The sequence below is a fragment of the Arvicola amphibius genome, chromosome 8, assembly GCF_903992535.2.
Source record: "Arvicola amphibius chromosome 8, mArvAmp1.2, whole genome shotgun sequence".
NCBI lineage: Eukaryota > Metazoa > Chordata > Mammalia > Rodentia > Cricetidae > Arvicola > Arvicola amphibius.
This window is the reverse complement of record NC_052054.1, coordinates 76,849,541-76,863,997: the sequence shown is the minus strand read 5'-3', so window position 1 is coordinate 76,863,997 and position 14,457 is coordinate 76,849,541. Positions and strand designations below refer to the sequence as shown.

Genomic DNA, 14,457 nt, shown 5'->3' with positions numbered 1-14,457 from the left:
GTGGTGACAGCCTCTTCCGTCCTCTTCCACCCAGTTTGCAGGAGGCCCGAGCTCTGCTGAGGCAAAGGCGTCCCCGAGGGCCGTGGGCCCGGGCATTGCTGAAAAGGAGGCCCCCACATCGCGCCCCTGCCGGCCAGGCCCGGGGTAAGAACATCCGCCCTTCCTCCGTGTACGGGGCGGAGGGGGATGGTTCCGGGCCTGATAAAGCCGTCTGGTTCCCACGGTGCTGCCGCCGCCAACCAGTCCCCCATTGTAGCTCAGTCCACCCCACTCCCCAGGACGCGGCTACCTCTAGGGACCCCTGCGTCCGGCAGTACGAGGTGAGCCAGGGACAGAACTAGACGCAGGCCAAAGGCGCTGACCCATCGGGGTGGGGCCGGGAAGCCAGGCGTCCGGGCTCAGGCTCCTGCGACTGAAGAGGGGGGCAACTCGCCCAGCAGAGAGGGAGGCTGAACCAGCCCAGACAACAAAAGCGATTGTGCGGGTTGGCGCCTGCCCGGGCACAGAATGCCCAAGATTGCGGGACGGCTAGGGGCCAAAGGCTTTCCCATCTTACACGCCAGACCCTCCTTTGGCCCTGTTCTTACTCCAGCTCTGTACCCCAGACTAGATCTCTCTAAAGGCTCAACCACCCTCAGAAGCCCCCTCCTGCTGTGTGGCCTTCAGCCCAGATGCATCCCCTCCTTCCTAAAGTTTTCCAGATGTTAGCCCCAGACCAGATGTGAGGACCCCCACCTACAGTCTGCACCCATCCCTTGCCTTTATCCATTCCAACCGTCTTCCACCAGGTGTAGTCTTGGCCTGATGTAACATCTTCGGGTGTAGCTCACTCCCCCTACCCCCCGGAGCCTCCTCTCCAGAATCCAGTTCTTCCAATTCCTTTATGTGCCCTGTGCACTGACCCTTCTCATCACCCACAGATGTGCCACCTCGCTGCCCACATAGGCCACCCTTGTCCTCTATCTTGATGGAGCCCTTTCCCTGTGCCTAGTCAGAGGACCATCCTTTAGCTGGGTCGCCAAATGCGACCCCCATTGCCCTGATGGATTTTCTCTGTATGGATTCAACTCTGTATGAGGGCAAACCCGCCCGCCCCCACCTGTTCCCTTCCCTGCTACTCCCCTGCGGGCCCCATCCACTTGTTGGAGCGCGGTTGGGAGCAGAGGGGGCGCCCTCCCCTTCCCCCTGCAAGTCTAGCGCCCAGCCTTCGCGCCTCTGGCTAAGCGCCCAGCCCCACGCGCCCCCGCGCGGCCGCCCGGGAGGGAGCGGGGGGGGGGGCTGAGCGGGGGCGCGGCCACCCTCCCCCGCGGGCGGGCGGGCGAGCGGGCGGGTGCGGCCGGGCCCCTCGGGCGGGCTGGGGCGGCGGCGCGGTGGAGCGCGGCGCTGCAGCCATGGCGGGCGGCGCGCGGCTGCTCTGGGTGTCGCTATTGGTGCTGCTGGCGCAGCTGGGGCCGCAGCCCGGGCTGGGCCGACCCCGAGAGCGTCTCCGCGTGCGCTTCACCCCCGCCGTGTGCGGCCTGCGTTGCATCCACGGGCCCACCGGCTCTCGCTGTACCCCGACCTGCGCGCCCCGCAACACCACCAGCGTGGACAGCGGCGCGCCCGGCGGGGCGGCCCCGGGGGGACCCGGCTTCCGCGCCTGTGAGTGCAGGATGGTGCTCCCGAGGGAGGAGTACCCGGAGGGAGGATCCCTTAGACAATGCCTTTGGGATCAGGAGCCCAGATTCCATGTACAGACGTGCTGGGGAGTCCGTGGGGTATTTGAGGAAGGGGGCTCCGAATTCCTAGCTTGGGGAGTTGGTTCCTAGGGCGCTGATTTCAGGAGCGATAAGTGTTTTTCGAGGACCTGTGGTGTCCCACGTGAACGGACTGGGATTGGCTTTTATCCCTCTCAGTCCAGGCGGGGATCTCAGAATTGAGGGTCCTGGGAACTTTTGGGAAAGGTTCCAAATTCGGAGATTGTGCGTAGTGAGTGAGCAGGGACTGTTTCAGGGTCGCGCGGGGGATGTCTCAAGGTTCTGTGTCTGTCTTTGGGAGGGGGAGAATAGTCCAGCATGGGATTGCCTGTGATGAAGAGCTGAGAGGGATGGGGCCCAAAAAAGACAGAGTGTCTTTCGGCAAGACCTGAACTACTGCGGTTCCACGTGCGATAGATATCCAGATAGGAGGCCTGGGGAAAGGGCGCCCCCTGGGGGAGGAGGGAGACGAGCTTGCGCTTCAGCCACCTCTAGACAAGGGGAGCATTCTGGGGTTCAGGTGAGGTGTGGTGGACGAGCCACCTGCTATCCCAGAGTGTGGGGGTGGAATGGTTTTCTGGGGGTCGGGTTTTACTTGTCTCCCACTCCTCACGCCCTCTGGAATGGGGAGTGGGGCCCCTGGCGCCGAGAACTCGCCCAGGCTGGCCCCCAGCCAGCCCAACCCGGCCGGCGTGAGCTCATCTCCCGCCTGAGCCCCCGCCCGCTACCACTCCCTTTCTCCGCCCCTTCCTCCCTCCTTCCTTCACTCCTTCCCGGCCCAGCCCCAACTCGCCCGTGCCAGGCGCCGTGCCCAGGCGGGTGCCAAGCCCCTGGAGGCACAAGGAGGGACATGTGAAGGCGGGCTGACCTCGGCAAGACACTGATGTCCTTAGCTCCCTGTTCTTCCAACGGTGGGGGGCATGAAAATAGCTTTGTCCATCTAGCAGGAAGCCCCTGGTACAGTCACCCTGAGCTGGGGAGTCGGGGGAGGGTCTGCAGTCAAGTCAAAGAGCAGGCAGTGGATGACTTAAGAGACTAAGAAATGCCCCTAACCTTGGTGGCCTTCACCTAACAGAGACAGTGCCATTTTTGCAACCTTGCTTCTCAGTTGAGCCCTTCTTAAACTCTGTCATTTTAAGAACCCCATTAAGGTACGTGGAGTCCAGGCTTAACACTCCTGACAGGAGATCCGGGTTTCTGACCACGGGATCCTAAGGTCCCTCTTTACCCCGGGCCAAACACTCCAGGAGCTTCTCAGAGAAGTTCCTTCTCCGTCTTCGGAGGGACATCTCCGAGCTGCGCCCCTCCCTGGAGAACTCTAGTATTGTCACCCAAAGGCTTCCCACTTCCCCAGAAACCCTCAAGAGCAAGCCATAAGTGGAGATGTCTTCCTCGCCACCCGTCCCCTCAATTCCCTTCCCACGTGGCCTCCTATTTTCTTCTATTTCTAATGTAGATTCCCAATTCCTCTCTACAGGTTCTGCCCCATCACCTAGGAACTTTAGACTTCTCCCTATCATCAAAGAACCCCAGAATTGGTCTTAATTCATGAATCCTCCCAAGAACACTCCAGAGACTACGTTGTTATCACAGACAGCCACTAATCAAAACTTAAGGCAACTAGGCCCTTAGCTGGGAAGGAGTAGGGCTTTCCACAGAATCCTAAGGTCCCAGCAACTTGAGACTCTTAAGATGCTGGAAACGTCCAGACTCCATTTCTCCTTGTCCTCCGCACCATCACATGGGCCACACCCCCGCCTCCAGAAAGTAGTCGAGTCCTGTTTTCTAGGCAACTCTCCCAAAGGACTTGAAAGACTCTTAGTTGAGAGCCGAGATTGGCTCTGAGCTAGCCTCTCCCTGCCTCCTAGGAATCTTGGGTCGTCTTTGAACCCCAGAGTACTGCCTCCACGCGCATACCTACCAAGGACGCCTGTCCCCTGACTTTTCTAAATTGAGGTACCCCGCCCCGTGTTCTCTTTGTACAGTTGTGGCTTCTAAAATCCCCCACACACCTCGGCCAGCCTGGGCAGCTTGTTCCCTCCTTCCCTTGAGCGCAGCTGTCTCCAGCTGTTTTCGGCAGCCCCAGGGGAAGGAGGGGGGGTGCCCTCAAAAGACACGTCCGGCCTCCTTTGGCTCAGCAGTCCGGGGCTCCCCAAGGGTCGGGAATGCGGAGACGACGCCCTGCCCCCGCTGCACCCCTTTCTTTGTTTACCCCGCCGCACAGCTGGCAGTGCCCCGCCCAGAGGTGGCCTGGGGCCCAGGGAGGGCGCGCAGAGGGGAGTAGAGGCGCGTCCCCGTTACTTGCCCCGCCTGTGCTACCGAAGGCCGGGAGGGAAGGCTAAAACTGCGATCTGTTTGAGGGAGTAGGCGGGACTAAGTCTCCAAGCACGCCCTGGCATAGGAGGAGCGCTATACACGGCAAATCAGAGGGAGGAGAGTGGGCGGGACTAAAGGTACCAGGTGTCCTGGCTAGGCGGAGTTCACAATCTCAGGTAGAAGGCCGTGTGGGCGGGACTAGGAAGGAGAGATTGGCCAAGGGAAAAAGCTGGGATGTCTTGGAGTCCAGCTAAGGAGGCAGAAAGAGGAAGTGTCGGGTTGGGTAAAGAGAGCTTTGGTAGGCGGAGATAATCCAGTGGGCGGGAATAGCACTGTTTGGGCGGGGCTAGAACACCTGAACTCCGCCAGAAAATAGGAAAGTGAATGAAGAGAAGAAGGGGGCAGAGTGAGCCCACTTAGTAGACGGGACTATGTAGTAGACAGCTTCACAATTGGACCCAACCGATGTAGTCCTATAGTCGGCAAGATTGGCCAATGGCCACAAGACAGCTAAAATAAAAGCCTAGTGTGGTGGTAATATACTGCTATAATCGGAGCTGGGAATCGGAGGCAGGAGGATCAGGAGTTCAATCACCGGCTATATAGTGGGTTTTTGAGGCTAGCCTGGGCTACATTAGCCCCTACCTCAAAACACAAAAGCAAATAAACGGAAAACACCTAAGGTGCAGAGCTGTCGGATGAATGCCCCTTGAGGGCCTCGCATTACAGCGCTGGGGACTGAGTTAGCTTGGGTTCATCTGACACAGGAGTGTCTGTCAGGCAGAGTACTGATTTTTGTGTGTGTCCTTACTTTCTCCTCAGACCTGTGTCCCTTGATCTGTCACAATGGTGGTGTGTGTGTGAAGCCTGACCGCTGCCTCTGTCCCCCGGATTTCGCTGGCAAATTCTGCCAATTGCATTCCTCGGGGGCCCGGCCCCCGGCCCCAGCCATGCCGGGCCTTACCCGCTCCGTGTACACCATGCCACTAGCCAACCACCGTGATGATGAACATGGTAAGGAGAATTTAGCCAAAGGGTCTCTGGTCCCCTTTCACTCAGGAACTTAACCATTCTCTGATCAAGTTTGTTGCCTTCCATGTTACCCTCCCAAGCCCGGTTTGGTAGCTTCTACCTGTAATCCCACCACTTGGGATGCAGAGGCAGGACGATCACTAAAAATTGCAGGCCAGATTACATTACCACCCCACATCCCCAAGAAGCCTACCCAAATATCAAATACCTCAGCTCACCTCTCCAGTCTACTAACATGGCAGGATACGTGTAGACATAGCCTTTGTCCATCTTGCCTCTGCTCAGGTGTGGCATCGATGGTGAGCGTGCACGTGGAGCACCCTCAGGAGGCATCGGTAGTGGTGCACCAGGTGGAACGTGTGTCAGGCCCCTGGGAAGAGGCGAACCCTGAAGCCCTAGCCAGGGCTGAGGCGGCAGCACGGGCTGAGGCGGCAGCGCCCTACACAGTGCTGGCACAGAGCGCACCGCGTGAGGATGGCTACTCAGACGCCTCCGGCTTCGGTTACTGTTTCAGGGAATTGAGAGGAAGCGAAGTGAGAGCAGGCCCTCGGGCTGGGGGAGCCCCCTAAAGCATACCACCGCGCGGGGGCGCGCTCACGCATCGCTTCCCCAACAGTGTGCTTCGCCGCTGCCCGGGCTCCGAACTCAGGAAGTATGCTGCCGAGGGGAGGGCTTGGCCTGGGGTGTTCATGATTGTCAGCCGTGCTCGGAGCACCTGGGTAAGCCCCAGGTCGTCCCCAAACCTCGCCTCTTCTCCTCCGGCACAGATAAACCCCAGCCACATATTTTATCTATGCCTACCTTGTTACCGGGGTCATGTCTATTCTAGATCTCCCCCTCCCCGACCCACCCACACACCGTTGAGTCCATTTACCCTGTTTTGTGATCTTGGTCACACTTTTCAATCGGCTTTGGTGCCTTGATCTCATCCATGCATTTCAAGATCCTCCGAAGTTACCTACTAAGCTGCCAAAGGGAGACTGATTTGGTACTCAAACCACACCTCACTCCTTTCAGCCCTTCCCACTTAATCTTTCTTTAAAACTGCTCGGGTGTCTGTCTGCCAACCTGTTCCTGCCCCGACCCCTCCTTTCTGCACAGGGAACTCCAACCGAGTGAATGGCCCAAATGGACCTTGTCCAACCGGCTTCGAGAGGGTTAACGGGTCCTGCGTAGGTAAGGGACAGTGGGGGAGAGCAAGGGCTTGTCTTGTATAAAGAGTGACTGCCAAGCATATAGTCCCCAACTTGCCAAAAACTCCCTCGATTCTTGCAGATGTGGACGAGTGCGCCACAGGTGGGCGTTGCCAACACGGGGAATGTGCCAACACTCGTGGCGGGTACACGTGTGTGTGTCCGGACGGTTTCCTGCTGGACTCCTCCCGGGGCAGCTGCATCTGTGAGCCACCAGGAGGGGCTTTCTGCATCTGGCTCCCAAACGGCTGTAGACCTTAGACCCTATTTCCGAGTGTTCATGGACCCTAATTCCCTCACACACACAAACCCTTCTAGACTTTCAGGCCCCCCTCAGATTTAGCCTGGACCATTAGACAGATCTCTGCGATGATTTCAGAAGTTCCCCTCCAGCCCTCAAACTTTTTATATCGAGGCCCCTCAGACTCCCAGAGTCTTGGGTTCCAATTAACCTCCAGATAGCTTTCGGATTTTGATATCCAGCTTCTCCATTATGCCCTATTTAAGCCCTGGGCACTCTCAGCTGTTCTTCATACCCCCTCCCCCGACTTCCCTTAATGCCCCTTTCAACTACCCACTAAATCTTCCCTGGGACCCTTCCCCTATTCCCCTCTCCCAGAACGGCTGAACTCCTCACCCGCCCTGAAGAATTTCCTCCCATCCCCCAGCCCAACACGTGATCTCTGAGGCAAAGGGGCCCTGCTACCGAGTGCTCCATGATGGCGGATGCTCGCTGCCCATTCTTCGAAATATCACCAAACAGATCTGCTGCTGTAGCCGTGTGGGCAAGGCTTGGGGCCGCGGCTGCCAGCTCTGCCCACCTCACGGTTCAGGTGAGCTAGTCTTTCCGATCCATCCCTTCCTAACAGATACACACAGACTCTGGATAGGCCCTACTGTACTGCTCTAAGGGCTCTAAGGTCTCTAAGTTCTAGCGGCTTCAAACCTGGTCACCTCATTGTGGTAGACTCAACCCAGGACTTTACCTCTATCCTTAGCCACGCCTACTCCTGGGTCACATAACCTTAAAGTTAGGTTGACCAGAACTCTCTGCCACCCTCCCAAATGAGGGAAACGCTTGTGGCTCTACCATCGGTTTCTGGAACATCTTATTCTTTGGCCAGTACACTACTCCATCCAGCGCATAAGCCAGACTCCTGACACTATCTTAGGTCAAGCCTTGTTCCCCGCCAAAGCCTGCTCATGGCTCACAAGTTCTGTCTCCTCTCCTGACCTCCCCTTGTCTTGTTCCCAGAGGGTTTTCGAGAGATTTGCCCAGCTGGCCCTGGTTACCACTATTCAGCCTCTGATCTCCGCTACAATACCAGACCCCTGAGCCAGGACCCACCTCGAGTGACCTTCAATCAACCACGTGCCCCAGCACCCACTGCTCGGTCACCCATAGGTGAGCTGAATCCCGGATGGAGGGGACATCAATTTCCAGGTGCTGAATGAGGTCCATAGGAAACAGAGGGGAAGGGCAAGAACACCTAAATTTAGGTCCCCATAAAAGTATTATTTCTTTAACCAGGCTTTCTGCCCACTCGGCCTCGTCCTGAACCCCAGCCTCGGCCTGAACCCCGGCCACAGCCTGAACCCCGGCCTCGGCCTGAACCCCGGCCACAGCCTGAACCCCGGCCTCGGCCTGAACCCCGGCCACAGCCTGAATCCCGGCCACGTCCTGAGCCTTGGCCACGACCTGAATCCCAGCCTCGGCCTGAACCCCAGCCCGGTCCTGAATTTGCCCTGCCCAGCACCCCTCCTTGGACCGGTCCAGAGAGTCCTGAATCAGGTGCCGTGGGAATCTGAGGGCAGTAGCCAAGATCCTGTGAAGTTCTGTGGGGTGAGGCTTCAGAGTGGAGGTGTTGAAAGGTGAAAGATGTGAGGAAGGATGGGGAGAGGGAAGAACTGGAAGGTTTGGGTAGTGGCTCCCTCAAGGACTGGAGGAGTCAGAGTTAGGATCCAGTCCTCTTTTACACGAGCAGTGAAACCCCGAGACACCATTTCTTATCCTGTAAAATGGGCATCATGAGAGCTTTCTGAAGTAGGGGGATATGTGAATGCCATTGTGGGCGGGTTCAGGCAGAACTGATGAGACTCTCAGGGTAAATGACAACCTGGTCCTCCAAGATTATGCTTGTGGAGGGGACACTCATAAAGGTACTTTAACGAAACTAAGGGCACTGTTCTGGGATGGAAAGGACAAGAAGTTCGGAGTTGTGGGAACCTGGCTGACTGTCTCCCCCAGGTCCCTCCTCCAGCGTGTGCCAGCGCAATCCCCAGGTTTGTGGTCCGGGACGCTGCGTTCCCCGGCCTAGTGGCTACACGTGTGCATGCGAACCTGGTTTTCGACTCAACCCCCATGGCACTCGCTGCATAGGTGAGCTGGGCAGAGGGGGTTCAGTGAAGCGGAGATGCGGTGGAGAGTCCTCTGCCTGGCCACCATGTAACTAGCCTTTTCCGTGCCCTCAGACGTAGATGAATGTCGCCGCGTGCCTATTCCCTGTGCTCCTGGACGCTGCGAGAACACACCAGGCAGCTTTCGCTGCGTGTGTGGAACAGGCTTCCAAGCAAGCCCGCAGGCTACAGAGTGCCTGGGTGAGAATACCGCCCCGCCCGGCCCCCGGCTCCACCCCTGCTTCGGTCTTGGTTCTGCTCTCCCTGTAGAACCGCTCACGGCTGCTCCTTCGCCTTCCCCACGCCGGTCCAGCACCTTATTCTGCCCTGGCCACCGCTCCAAGATCAGATCGGCCACATCCCTACTCTGCGTCTAACCTGGCCTTTTCTTCCCCTGTGGCCCAGCTTTTGTTCAAATCCCCTCCAAACTGTGCTCTCACTAGCTCCGCCTTCTCTATCTTGGATGAGCTCACGCCTTTAGGCCCCATTTGAGTTCTACCATTTCTGCAGTCTGACTACGAATCCTGATTCCATTCCCAGCTCTCACCCCAAACTGCCCGTTCGTTCTCTGGCCCTGTCCCTGCCTTCCTTTTCTTCCTTTGGGCCACAAAGATTCCTTTCCTGCTCTTATCCTTTCCCAGGTCCAGTCCTCTCCAAATTTGTTTCCTCCTCAGCTGCGATCCTAACTTCCCGGCTCGATCACCACTTCGCATTAAGCCTACCCACTCTAGCCCTGCCTACCTCCTTAGCCGCGCCCCAGACTAGCTTTGGTCCTAGCTTCGCCCCGCCCTAGTCCTACCCCCTCGGCCTCACATCTCTCAGAGTTCAGGAAGTCTGGGTGTCTGCCGCTTCCTAGCCTCTGGGTTCTGCCCACAGATGTGGACGAGTGCCAGCGCGTGCCGCCGCCGTGTGACCGCGGGCGCTGCGAGAACAAGCCAGGCAGTTTTCTATGTGTGTGTCCCGCAGGATACCAAGCAGCGCCACATGGAGCCAGCTGCCAGGGTGAGGGTCTGGAAGGGGACAGAAAGAAAGAGGGTGTAAGGTGAGGGGTGGATAGGTAGCAATAAGGTTGGAGAAACTGAGCAATGGGGGAAAGGGTGGCTTACTGATGGGGGACACAGACCAGGGTCAGAGAGTCTAATGTGACCTGGATCAGATGGAAAAGCCAAGTGATGGAAAACAGAAGGGCTGGGTCATGGAGCATGGAGAAGCAGATGGAGAAGGGACGGAGATGTGAGTAATTGGGAAAGGTGACTGGATTTTGGAAGACAAATGCAACTCAATTCATGGGGACCAGCGAGGCAGAGTTCCAGGAACCAACCACACAACTCCGTTAGAATTGGTGGTGGATGGAGATTCAGAATGCTGGAAGACAGGAAGGAGGAATAAGGGAGGATGGAAAAGCAAGGTGAAGGAGCTCAGAAAGAGCGTAGTATGGTGTAGGGAGGCATGAATCACACCAGAGCCCCTGGAGATTGCTTGCTCCTTGCAGATGTGGACGAATGCACCCAGAGCCCAGGCCTCTGCGGCCGTGGAGTCTGCGAAAATCTGCCCGGCTCTTTCCGCTGTGTTTGCCCGGCTGGCTTCCGTGGCTCGACGTGTGAAGAAGATGTGGATGAGTGTGCCCAGCACCCTCCACCCTGTGGGCCAGGCCGATGCGACAATACTGCAGGCTCATTCCACTGTGCCTGTCCAGCTGGCTTCCGCTCCCGAGGACCAGGGGCCCCCTGCCAAGGTGAGGGTGCTGAGCCCAGGCCTGGAGCACCATGCATGGATTGCTGTGGGGGGTGGAGAGAGTAGAGAAGCCTCAGGATGGCCTTTGTGACACAGGTTATGTGAACGGAGTATTGAGAAGGCCGGGCAGATCTGGCTGAATTCTATCTTCTTTCCTTTCTTCCAAATTAGAGAGCATCTATTTTTCCTCATGTAGAGGCCTTGAATGTATGACTCCCCTGCTTTTGCCTCCTGAGTGCTGATATGAAGGGTGTCCACCTACAATTAATGCCTGACCCTCTTCCTGGGTTTTTTTTTTTTTTTTTTTTTTTTTTTTTGGTTTTTTGGTTTTTCGAGACCGGGTTCTCTGTAGCTTTAGAGCCTGTCCTGGAACTAGCTATTGTAGACCAGACTGGCCTTGAACTCACAGAGATCCACCTGCCTCTGTCTCCCAAGTGCTGGGATTAAAGACGTGCGCCACCACCACCTGGCTCTGTTTAAAAATTTTAAAGCCACATTTATTTATTTATTTGTTTGTTTGTTTGTTTAATTACGGAGAGGGTGTGAGGAGAAGGTGGGCCGACCTGTGCCCCTGTGGGAGTGTGGAGGGCAGAGGACAATTTAATGAAGTCGCTTCTCTCCTCCTCCATGTGGGTTCCAGGGACCAAACTCTGGCCGCCAGACGTCATGAAAGTGCCTTTTGTGTTGTGGCCTCTTGTCACCCTGTTTAAATTGATATTTTCACATTGTGAGAACCTTAAAGTAGAGACAGCTGTGGCAGGGACATGGGCAAGGCAGTGCCTTGGTCTTCCTAACGGCTAGAAAGACTATTAAATGTCTGTACGGGGTTCGACTCTGTCCTCCTGGGAGGAGGGGATAGCCTTGAAAACCCTGGGAGGCTGGTTCAAGAGTAGAATGCTGGCTAACATGGTATTTTCTGTCTGCAACCCCAGCACTCAGAAGGCTGAGGCAGGAGGATTAGTGTGAGTCTAAGGCCAGTCTGGGCTATAGCGTGAGATCTTGTCTCAAATAAACAAAAACAAGAGTGTTAGTTGGCAGTGGTGGCGTGCGCCTTTAATCCCAACACTTGGGAGGCAGAGGCAGGCGGATCTCTGTGAGTTCGAGGACAGCCTGGTCTACAAGAACTAGTTCCAGGACAGGCTCCAAAAGCTACCGAGAAACCCTGTCTCTGAAAAACCAAAAAAACAAAAACAAAAACAAACCTCCCCCTAAAAAGGAAAACAAAAAGCAATTTGTGGTTGGGGCAGGTGGGCATGGCAGCAGGAAGGGGCCACACCTATTCCTCAGCTTGACTGGCCTCTTCTGCCCAGATGTGGATGAGTGTGCCCGGAGCCCCTCGCCCTGTGCCTATGGCCGCTGTGAGAACACAGAAGGGAGTTTCCAGTGTGTCTGCCCTACAGGCTTTCAAGCCAACGCTGCTGGCTCCGAGTGCGAGGGTGAGACCGGGGAGGGAGGAGTGTGGATGGGTGAGGAGGCGAGGGGCCCCTTCCTCAAGACCACTCTCTCCCCTGTTTCTCAGATGTGGATGAGTGTGAGAACCACCTGGCGTGTCCAGGGCAGGAGTGTGTGAACTCACCGGGCTCCTTCCAATGCCGGCCTTGCCCTGTTGGCTACCATCTGCACCGTGGCAGGTGCTCTGGTGAGATCAGGCCCATTTGGGACCTGGGACCTCTACCTTAACCTGATCACTCAGATTTTTGACCTGTTACCTGGTTCATGACCCTGACTTGACCCATAACTTGGGACCGGAACCTCAATCCCCTTACACGGGCAATGACAACCAAGTGTTACTCTGACTCGTGTCCCCGTCACCTGCAGTGACTGACTTGACCACACTCTTGTCCCTGGGTGAGGCTTGACTGTAACCTAGGAACATGTGACTCGGCTGGATCTTTTGGGGACTAGCCATGCATGACCCTTGCTGACCACCCCTGACCTTGGGTCTCAGAAATAATAAATTTCTGGATCCTCACTGTCCCATGACCCTAAATTTGACTGTGCCTTTTGTTTTTTTGGTTTTTTTGACTGTGCCTTTTGATCTTAACCAAAAAACAAACAAACAAACAAAAACCCTTATAATCCTGACCATGTTATTCTGGTTCACTCTCCATCCAAAACCCTTCTCAGGCTCTCTTTCCTGACACTTATTTGGGTACATGACCCTTGACCCTGACATCAGGCAGGATTCTCAGCTCTGGCTTACTTTAATACATTTATTAAGCAGAATCTTATTCAACAATCCTAGTTCATCCCTTACCTTGGTTAATTTCTGATCCCCAGTGCCAATCCAGAGTCCCTTTCCCCGACCCTGGATCCCAGTAGAGGGAGGCTCAGAAACCCAGATCCACAGGATGTCAAATCCTGGAGTGTTCATCTGTCCTCCATTCAAGATCCTGTCCCATGGCTTTCACCAATCCCTTTGCTCTAATGGACCCCTATGAGCCCCCCAACCCCTCCCACAGATGTGGACGAATGCAGTTCGGGCACCCCTTGTGGCCTCCACGGCGAGTGCACAAACACGGAGGGCTCTTTCCACTGCAGCTGCGCTCCAGGTTACCGGGCGCCAACTGGTCTACCCGGGCCTTGTGCAGGTGAGATACTTCACCTGAGTAAGGCCTGAATTCTTGGGCAAAGCCCAGTAGTCATATAAAATGAATTAAGAAATGAGTTTCCAAAACAACTTAGTCTTCAAGCTTTCAACTTGGGTGGTAGGGTTTCATTATGGGCAGGGCTTTCTTTGGGAACCAACAGCCCAACCCTGACACTTGTGTACCCTAGACATAAACGAGTGTCTGGAAGGCGACTTCTGCTTCCCCCACGGAGAGTGCCTCAACACGGATGGCTCCTTTGCCTGTACTTGTGCCCCTGGCTACCGGCCTGGACCTCGTGGAGCTTCTTGTCTGGGTCAGTCCCCAGGTTGTATCTGAGGGTAGAAAGGGAGGGTTTACAGCAGAAAAAGGAGGGAAAAGAGAGAGAGGGCGGAGAGGGGGAAATTTTGGAGGTTTGGGGGGAATGTACATGGATCACTGGGCCAGTGGAGCTTTCGGAGACCTGGAGGTGGCAATCATGGAGGACATGCCAGGAAAAGTTGGAGTCTGACAAAAGTTGGAGTTAAGTAGTGATTAGAAAGGACTCCAACCGGGGGCGGAGCTTGCAAGAAAAGGCGGGGCCTAAAACAGATTGGGTGAGCCCTTCCTTGAAGGCTTTGGAACTTGAAGGGTCGGGATGGGGGAATTGGAGGGGTGTGACCTGGGATATTAAGCAGAGCAGGATGTGGCCCTGGGTTTCCCTTGCTCTGTCCTGCAGACGTGGACGAGTGCAGCGAGGAGGACCTTTGCCAGAGCGGCATCTGTACCAACACTGACGGCTCCTTTGAGTGCATCTGTCCTCCCGGGCACCGCGCTGGCCCAGATCTTGCCTCGTGCCTTGGTGAGAGGCCTTACTCCGCTGCCTCCCTGCTTCTCCCGACTTCGGTCTCCTCTCCTACTCCTTCTTTTTTTACCCTCACCGCAGCTTCTTTTTCCTGACGCTCCTGCTCCTTTTTTCTATCCCTGGCTTCTGTCCTCAGACATTGATGAATGTCGTGAACGAGGACCTGCCCTGTGCGGGTCTCAGCGCTGTGAAAATTCCCCTGGCTCCTACCGCTGTGTGCGCGACTGCGATCCTGGTTATCACCCTGGCCCTGAGGGCACCTGTGATGGTAAGACAGATAGATCCCCCATCCCAACAATTTGTGACAGGTTGTTGGAGTCTCCTTCCCTGGGAATCAGAGGAGAGATAGCCTGCCTCAGAAACCTAGAAGAGATCCTAGGTTAACACTTCTTTTCTTCCCCCACTGTTTTCTGGAGGAAATTTGCCACCCCTGTGTGTGTGTGTTTAATTATGGGGAGGGATTTCTCTTATCAGGAGTTGGGACGAGCTAGAAGCCTCCCCTGACAGAGCTGCTCTAGTATGTGTTTGAGGGAAAGCATGCCATGTGGACCAGTATTTTCTGTGTCCCATGAAACAAAACTCTTATGGGCTGCATTTCGCTCCCAAGTGGCCAAACC

The 14,457-nt window shown here is 56.0% G+C and overlaps 1 protein-coding gene across 2 annotated transcripts in view; it reads left to right on the top strand.

The window, feature by feature from the left end:
* The first annotated feature begins 1,391 nt into the window (after window positions 1-1,391).
* Ltbp4 (latent transforming growth factor beta binding protein 4) overlaps window positions 1,392-14,457 on the top strand; it is a 29,202-nt gene continuing 16,136 nt past the window's right edge. Inside the window, exons 1-19 of one of the 2 annotated variants that reach the window (XM_038340172.1) lie at window positions 1,392-1,641; window positions 4,875-5,066; window positions 5,370-5,617; window positions 5,701-5,803; window positions 6,186-6,260; window positions 6,360-6,482; window positions 6,946-7,110; window positions 7,533-7,682; window positions 7,809-8,069; window positions 8,526-8,657; window positions 8,750-8,875; window positions 9,551-9,676; window positions 10,167-10,409; window positions 11,719-11,844; window positions 11,928-12,047; window positions 12,871-12,999; window positions 13,187-13,312; window positions 13,715-13,837; window positions 13,977-14,108. In XM_038340172.1, coding sequence (XP_038196100.1) covers window positions 1,392-1,641; window positions 4,875-5,066; window positions 5,370-5,617; window positions 5,701-5,803; window positions 6,186-6,260; window positions 6,360-6,482; window positions 6,946-7,110; window positions 7,533-7,682; window positions 7,809-8,069; window positions 8,526-8,657; window positions 8,750-8,875; window positions 9,551-9,676; window positions 10,167-10,409; window positions 11,719-11,844; window positions 11,928-12,047; window positions 12,871-12,999; window positions 13,187-13,312; window positions 13,715-13,837; window positions 13,977-14,108 — 2,950 coding nt within the window. The remainder of the gene's footprint in view (window positions 1,642-4,874; window positions 5,067-5,369; window positions 5,618-5,700; window positions 5,804-6,185; window positions 6,261-6,359; window positions 6,483-6,945; window positions 7,111-7,532; window positions 7,683-7,808; window positions 8,070-8,525; window positions 8,658-8,749; window positions 8,876-9,550; window positions 9,677-10,166; window positions 10,410-11,718; window positions 11,845-11,927; window positions 12,048-12,870; window positions 13,000-13,186; window positions 13,313-13,714; window positions 13,838-13,976; window positions 14,109-14,457) is intronic. The other variant, XM_038340173.1, reaches the window with a different exon arrangement.